General features: G+C 50.8%; 1 protein-coding gene across 1 annotated transcript; it reads left to right on the top strand.

Annotated features, from left to right (window-relative positions):
* Window positions 1–3,150: 3,150 nt before the first annotated feature.
* On the top strand, window positions 3,151–6,468 carry LOC100341315 (histone H2A-Bbd type 2/3). The gene has a single exon (XM_070066916.1). The coding sequence runs from the start codon at window positions 5,778–5,780 to the stop codon at window positions 6,321–6,323; it is 546 nt and encodes a 181-aa protein (XP_069923017.1). The 5' UTR covers window positions 3,151–5,777; the 3' UTR covers window positions 6,324–6,468.
* The last annotated feature ends 1,827 nt before the right edge of the window (window positions 6,469–8,295 follow it).

Genomic DNA, 8,295 nt, shown 5'->3' on the forward strand with positions numbered 1-8,295 from the left:
GGCAAGGATGTGGGGAAAAGGTACCCTAATCCACTGTTGGTGGGAATGTAAACTGGTAAAGCACTGTGGAAGACAGTATGGAGATGTCAGAAATCTGAATATCGACCTACCATATAACCTAGGCATCCCACTACTGGGAATTTATCCAGATGAAATGAAATCAGGATGTGAAAGGTTTATCTATACCCCCATGTTTATTGCAGCTCAATTCACAATAGCTAAGATATGGAATCAACCCATTTGTCCTTCAACTGATGACTGGATACAGAATTTGTGGTATGTGTATACGGAATACTACTCAGGCATAAAAATAAATGAATTCCTGTCTTTTGCAACAAAATGGATCAAACCGGAAACCGTCATACTTAGTGAAATAAGCCAGACAGAGAAAGGCAAACATCATATGTTTTCCCTGATCTGTAGTAACTAAAAGTACCCAAAAATGTAATATATGAGTGAAATTGACATTTTGAGATTTGATGCTTGTTTACAGCCACCGTCTCTACTGTTGAGGAACAGTATTTCTTTCTTATTAATCTTTGTTGAATTTTTCACTTAGTGTAGGGTTGATCTTATGAGTATAAAATAAACTGAAAGTAGATCTTTGTAAAAATTAAAAGAAATAATAAGAAAGGAAGGAGGAGGAAGCATGAGAGTGTAGGTATATTAGGGAGGGTAGGGTGGGAAGTTACGCTATCATTCTAAATCTGTATATATGATATATATGACATTTTCATCTTAAAAAATTAAAAAATAAAAAAAGAATTTAAAAAGAGAAAATATGTGACGTTATGGATATATTAATTACTTTTATTTTGGTAATCATATCAGTGCATATGTATATCAAAAAATCAATTATGTATTTTGAATATATACTCTTTATAAAGATTTAATCAGCTTATTAGTAGGGTCCCTTTCAACACTAGGATTGTTTACATTTTACTTTTCTTAACTTTTATTTAATGAATATAAATTTCCAAAGTACAGTTTATGGATTACAATGGCTTCCCCCCCACCATAACTTCCCTCCCATCCGCAACCCTCCCATCTCCTGCTCCCTCTCCCATTCCATTCACATCAAGATTCATTTTCAATTATCTTTATATACAGAAGATCTATTTAGTATTTATTAAGTAAAAATTTCAACAGACTACACCCACAAAGAAACACAAAGTGTAAAGTACTGTTTGAGTACTAGTTATAGCATTAATTTACATTGTACAACACATTAAGGACAGAGATCCTACATGGGGAGTAAGTGCACAGTGACTCCTGTTGTTGATTTAACAATTGACACTCTTGTTTATGGCGTCAGTAATCACCCTAGGCTCTAGTCATGAGTTGCCAAGGCTATGGAAGCCTTTTGAGTTCGCCAACTCTGATCTTATTTAGACAAGGTCATAGTCAAAGTGGAAGTTCTCTCCTCCCTTCAGAGAAAGGTACCTCCTTCTTTGATGGCCTGTATTTATTTATTTATTTATTTATTTATTTATTTTGACAGGCAGAGTGGACAGTGAGAGAGAGAGAGACAGAGAAAGGTCTTCCTTTGCCGTTGGTTCATCCTCCAATGGCCGCCGCAGCCGGCGCACTGCGGCTGGCACACCACGCTGATCCGAAGCCAGGAGCCAGGTACTTATCCTGGTCTCCCATGGGGTGCAGGGCCCAAGCACTTGGGCCATCCTCCACTGCACTCCCTGGCCACAGCAGAGAGCTGGCCTGGAAGAGGGGCAACCGGGACAGAATCTGGTGCTCTGATCGGGACTAGAACCCGGTGTGCTGGTGCCGCAAGGCAGAGGATTAGCCTAGTGAGCCGCAGCGCCGGCCCTGGCCTGTTCTTTTATTTGTCAATTATCCCTAAATAAAGCTGATATCATCCTGAAACTCATCTCTCTCCTACATCTTCCATCATTCTCCACTGAATCTATCTTTGTTTTTATTTAAAGATTTATTTATTTGTTTGAGAGAGAGAGGGAGATATATATATATCTTCCATCCACTGGTTCACTCCTCAAATGGCCACAACAGCTGGAACTGGGCTGATCCGAAGCCAGGAGCCTGGAGCTTCTTTCAGATCTCCCACATGGGTGCAGGGCCCAAGGACTTGGGCCATCCTCCATTGGTTTCATAGGCCATAGCAGAGAGCTGGATCAGAAGTGGAGTAGCCAGGACTCGAATCAGTGCCCATATGGGATGCCAACACTGCAGGAAGTGGCTTTACCCGCTACGCCACAGTGCTGGCCCCTATCTGTAGCTTTAGTAACTGAGGACATCCTCAATCTTCATCAATCATGAGTCCTTCTTACAGAGCTACCCAGAATTTACACTGCGTGCTTCCTCAGAGAAAGAGATGCCACTATATCCCCTCCTTGGGGATGGAGCTACCATTGCACTGAACCCTGCCTTCAGGGACATGAGTTGCTGCTGCACACCGTCCAGTATCAAAATACATCCCACACAGTTAACTTTCAACTGTAACATGCCATCAACAGGGTTACACTTAAACTGATCTGTGCTCCACTCTTGGGGTACTGAGTCTTGAATTTGATTCACCACAAACCAAGCTGTGCTGCCATGGCTCTGCTTTATGTTTCAATATACTGAGTTTTGGCATTATCTTGGCATCATGGCAGATTTTTTTTTGACAGGCAGAGTGGACAGTGAGAGAGAGAGACAGAGAGAAAGGTCTTCCTTTTGCCGTTGGTTCACCCTCCAATGGCTGCCACGGCCGGCGCGCTGCAACCGGCGCACCGCGCTGATCCGAAGCCAGGAGCCAGGTACTTCTCCTGGTCTCCCATGGGGTGCAGGGCCCAAGCACTTGGGCCATCCTCCACTGCACTCCCTGGCCACAGCAGAGAGCTGGCCTGGAAGAGGGGCAACCGGGACAGAATGCAGTGCCCCGACCGGGACTAGAACCCGGTGTGCCGGCGCCGCAAGGTGGAGGATTAGCCTAGTGAGCCGCGGTGCCGGCCATCATGGCAGATTTATTGCCGCTGTTCTGCTCTATCCTCTGGCTCCTGAATCACTACTTTGGACCACAGGTAGGATGATTTGTTCCTCCCTCTCTAATGGCCTCCAGAGTCTCCATGCTATTTGCAGATCTCATCATTTACTCACTGAAGTTTTCCCCTCAGTCAGTCCCCTCATTTCTTTTTTTTAATGTTTATTTTTATTATTTATTTGAGAGCTAGTTATAGACAGAGAGAGGGAGAGGGACAGAAAGGTCTTCCACCTGCTGGTTCACTCCAAAATGGCTGCAATGGCCAGAGCTGGACCGATTTGAAGAAGCCAGGAGCTTCTTTCAGGTCTTCCATGTGGGTGCAGGGACCCAAAAACTTGGGCCATCTTCTACTGTTTTCCCAGGCCATATCAGAGAGCCGGATCAGAAGTGGAGCAGCTGGGACCTGAAATGGCACCATATAGGATGCCTGCACTGCACGTGGAGGCTTTACCCACTATGTCACAGTGCCAGCCCCAGTCAATGAAAGTATGGACTAGGGAAAAAAATTCCCCACCATCATGGGGAGATGATGATGAAGATTTTTCTCTTCAGGGTTTCTGGTGGAGGAAAATAAAATGCTTCCCTTGGTCATTTTTAATTCTAAGGCTATTGTCGTGCAAGCCTAGAGTTGACATTAATATCTCATTTAGTCCAGAAAACCCCAAGCTCCCAAGTTAACATAAAGAAAATACCAGCCAGCTATATATACCCTTAGGTCTCCTGGCAGAATTAAACAGACAACCTCTCTGGAGAGACACACCTGAAATTCAGATCTTATTGGAAGTCCTACAGTTGTAGTGCTCAAGAAATCCCTAAGTCAGCCAGTTAAACCACTGCCTGAGATGCCAGAGTCCCATATGGACACTGATTCATGTCCCAGCTGCTCCACTTACAATCTAGCTCCCTGTTAATGTGCCTGGGAAAGCAACGCAGGATGGCCCAAGTGCCTGTGCCCCTGTACTATGTGGGAGATGCAGATAAAGCTCCTGGCCCCTGGCTTAGGCCTGGATCAGCCCTGGCCATTGTGGCCATCTAGGGGAGGGAATCAGAGGATGGAAGACTGATATTCTCTCTCTCTCTCCTTCCCTCCCTTTCTCCCTCTCTCTCTTCCTATCTCTCCCTCTGTAGCTCTGACTTTCAAATAAAGAAAGTCTTTTTAAAAAAAAAGAAATCTCCAAGTTCAAGAGAGAAATTATAAGACATATAAGGAAAAAATAGTCTTCTGAGTGACTGAGTATCAGAAAACACAGTGATGAGCAGGATAGTACACCAAGAATTTCAGATAAGAGAACAGAGTGTGTAACATAAGTTTGTTAAAGATATTTAGAAAAAAAAAATAAGGAATCCAAACATATGAGAGAAGGTCAAGATCCTATGAGAAAAGAAGAGGCTAGTTTTTTTAAAGAACCAAAGTAGGACTTTTAAAAATAAAAACATTATTTCCAGTGACAGAAAAACTAAAGGAATAGGCTTTTAGAGACAATTCATCTATTTCACTGACCAGGAAGATTGAGATAAGGATATTGTTCAGAAGGCAGCAAATTCAGAGAATGTGCAAAAAGTTAAGAGATACTAGGAAAAATGCAAGGGTCCAAAACAGCATCTGATAGGGATGACAGGATTGGAGAGTAAGGAGAAGAGTGGTAAATCCCCATTCAAGGGGACATTGCTTGGAAATTTTCCAGGCTTGGTAACAGACACGATCCTTCACATTCTAAAAACCCAAGGCACAACCACAGTAAACATAAACAAATTGTGAGAAAAGTGCAGGCTGAAGACAAGGGGAAGATCACAAAATCATCTAGAAAGAAGACAGAATACAATCAAAGGGATAATGAACTGACAACAGATATCTCATCAGCTACAAAAATAATAGAATCATCACTAATGATTTTAGGGGAAAACTAGTAAGCACGTCGAACCCAACTAAACTGTAATTCATGAGGGAGGGTGAAGTAGATATTCTTGAACAAAGACTGAGACATTAACCATTCACAACCCTCACTAGAATAAGTTAAGATGCAACACAACAATGTGAGCAAAGAAACTCAACTGATCTCCTTTTGACATTGAGTCTAAATAATAGACCATATAAAAACAGTAAAACTTACCGAGTTATACTTAACCATTGGGCAACACTGACTTTAAAGGATTTAAATCTCAAGGATTATCAAAGTAGTGGTATTATTTGGGGTGGAATTGGAGGTGATTAAGATTCGATTAAAAAAATTTTGAAAGTTTGTAATTTATATATATTTGTCTATGTGTGTATATAAATATATACGTATGAGGAGATGGAGGAGGGGCAAGGGCAGACTAAGGGGAGGAGGAGGGAGAAGGCAGAGGAGTAGTGATGATAAGAAGGAGGAGAGTAGGGGGAGATGGAGAGTGACTTGTTCATGGCTGCAGGGGCTTCTTTTTGGGGACAGGTGTAGTGAAGTGTGTTGGAAACAGACGGCTGCGCAGCACTGCAGCTATTCTGGACATCACGGAGTTGCTCTCATGCCTCCCCCCCCCACCCCGTTTAATCCTTCTGAGGAGGCTTGCACGTGGTGGAAAGCGACAGTTGCCGCCAAGAGATGCGGGTGAGTTGGCACCGCCCACAGCGCGTCGCGCGGCCCAGCGGCACGCGGCCCAAACGGCAGCCATCTTCACTATCACCGGAAGTGCCCGCTCGGTGGTCTCTAGGCTACCGCGGACCGCCTCAGGAGGCAACGGCTGGTGGCGCCGGAGGAGGCCGAGCCGAGCGAGCCAAGCCAGGCAGTCCCCAGCGCTCAGCATGCCGAGGGGTGACAGCCGTCGAGGGTCCTCCATGCCGAGGGGTGACAGCCGTCGAGGGTCCTCCATGCCGAGCGGTGACAGCCATCAAGGGTCCTCCATGCCGAGCGATGACAGCCGTCCAGGGTCCTCCATGCCGAGCGGTGACAGCCATCCAGGGTCCTCCATGCCGAGCGATGACAGCCGTCCAGGGTCCTCCATGCCGAGCAATGACAGCCGTCGAGGATCCTCCCACCGCAGACGGCGGGCCCGCTCCCGCACCGCCCGAGCCCAGCTGACCTTCTCTGTGAGCCAAGTGGAGCGCCGTCTGCGGCAGGGCCACTACGCTCAGCGCCTGAGCTCATCCGCATCTGTGTTCCTGGCTGCCACCATCGAATTCCTGACAGCCAAGGTGCTGGAGCTGGCGGGCAACGAGGCCCACAACATCGGCAGCCGGCGCATCACGCCTCACCTGGTGGACATGGCGGTCCACAACCACGGGCTGCTCAGCGGCTTCTTCGGCACTGCGACCATCTCGCAAGTGGCCCCGGGCCGGGGCCCGGAGTAGCCGCTGACACCATATCCTTGCCTGTCCAGCCCACGGCGGACCCGCCAGCGTCCACGCACAGAGCCCTGGGCCACCCCTCGCTCCAGGCCGGGCGGGCCGTCCCTGACCGGTGCCTCGACAGCATTCTGTGATTAAATTGTTGAAGCAAACCACCAGCTTGCCTCAGTTACTCTGCGTCCTCAGAGGGACAGGGCTGCAACCCAGCGTGGGGGCGGGAGGGATGCTGGTCAGAGGGTACAGGCGTCCGGGAAGTCCAGGAGGAGCAGGGACTCGCACCAGGACAGGGTTTTGGGATGTGGGGGTCTGCAGGGTCCCCGAAAAGGGTGGTGAAGGACAGGGGTGCTGGGTGGGAGGGGCTTGTGGAGGGCAGGGTGTGCTGGGTGGGAGGGGCGTGTGCAGGGTGTGCTGGGTGGGAGGAGTGTGTGGAGGGCAGGGGGTGCTGGGTGGGAGGGGCGTGTGGAGGGCAGGGGGTGCTGGGTGGGAGGGGCGTGTGGAGGGCAGGGGGTGCTGGGTGGGAGGAGGCTGTGGTTAGAGTAAGGGGGTGCTGGGTGGGAGGGGTGTGTGGAGGGCAGGGGGTGCTGGGTGGGGGGGTGAGTGGAGGGCAGGGGGTGCTGGGTGGGAGGGGTGAGTGGAAGGCAGGGGGTGCTGGGTGGGAGGAGGCTGTGGTTAGAGTAAGGGGGTGCTGGGTGGGAGGGGTGAGTGGAGGGCAGGGGGTGATGGGTGAGAGGAGGCTGTGGTTAGAGTAAGGGGGTGCTGGGTGGGAGGAGGCTGTGGTTAGAGTAAGGGGGTGCTGGGTGGGAGGGGTGAGTGGAGGGCAGGGGGTTCTGGGTGGGAGGGGTGTGTGGAGGGCAGGGGGTTCTGGGTGGGAGGAGGCTGTGGTTAGAGTAAGGGGGTGCTGGGTGAGAGGAGGCTGTGGTTAGAGTAAGGGGGTGCTGGGTGGGAGGGGTGAGTGGAGGGCAGGGGGTTCTGGGTGGGAGGGGTGTGTGGAGGGCAGGGGGTTCTGGGTGGGAGGAGGCTGTGGTTAGAGTAAGGGGGTGCTGGGTGAGAGGAGGCTGTGGTTAGAGTAAGGGGGTGCTGGGTGGGAGGGGCGTGTGGAGGGCAGGGGGTGCTGGGTGAGAGGAGGTTGTGGTTAGAGTAAGGGGGTGCTGGGTGGGAGGAGGCTGTGGTTAGAGTAAGGGGGTGCTGGGTGGGAGGAGGCTGTGGTTAGAGTAAGGGGGTGCTGGGTGGGAGGGGCGTGTGCAGGGTGTGCTGGGTGGGAGGGGTGAGTGGAGGGCAGGGGGTGCTGGGTGGGAGGAGGCTGTGGTTAGAGTAAGGGGGTGCTGGGTGGGAGGAGGCTGTGGTTAGAGTAAGGGGGTGCTGGGTGGGAGGGGCGTGTGGAGGGCAGGGGGTGCTGGGTGGGAGGAGGCTGTGGTTAGAGTAAGGGGGTGCTGGGTGGGAGGAGGCTGTGGTTAGAGTAAGGGGGTGCTGGGTGGGAGGGGTGTGTGGAGGGCAGGGGGTGCTGGGTGGGGGGGTGAGTGGAGGGCAGGGGGTGCTGGGTGGGAGGGGTGAGTGGAAGGCAGGGGGTGCTGGGTGGGAGGAGGCTGTGGTTAGAGTAAGGGGGTGCTGGGTGGGAGGGGTGAGTGGAGGGCAGAGGGTGATGGGTGAGAGGAGGCTGTGGTTAGAGTAAGGGGGTGCTGGGTGGGAGGAGGCTGTGGTTAGAGTAAGGGGGTGCTGGGTGGGAGGGGTGAGTGGAGGGCAGGGGGTTCTGGGTGGGAGGGGTGTGTGGAGGGCAGGGGGTTCTGGGTGGGAGGAGGCTGTGGTTAGAGTAAGGGGGTGCTGGGTGAGAGGAGGCTGTGGTTAGAGTAAGGGGGTGCTGGGTGGGAGGAGGCTGTGGTTAGAGTAAGGGGGTCCTGGGTGGGAGGAGGCTGTGGTTGGAGTAAGGGGGTCCTGGGTGAGAGGAGGCTGTGGTTAGAGTAAGGGGGTGCTGGGTGGG

The sequence above is a fragment of the Oryctolagus cuniculus genome, chromosome X (assembly GCF_964237555.1).
Source record: "Oryctolagus cuniculus chromosome X, mOryCun1.1, whole genome shotgun sequence".
NCBI lineage: Eukaryota > Metazoa > Chordata > Mammalia > Lagomorpha > Leporidae > Oryctolagus > Oryctolagus cuniculus.

Excerpts from the sequence above, each read along its gene's own strand:
- LOC100341315 (XM_070066916.1), top strand. The coding sequence starts at position 5,778 with ATGCCGAGGGGTGACAGCCGTCGAGGGTCCTCCATGCCGAGGGGTGAC.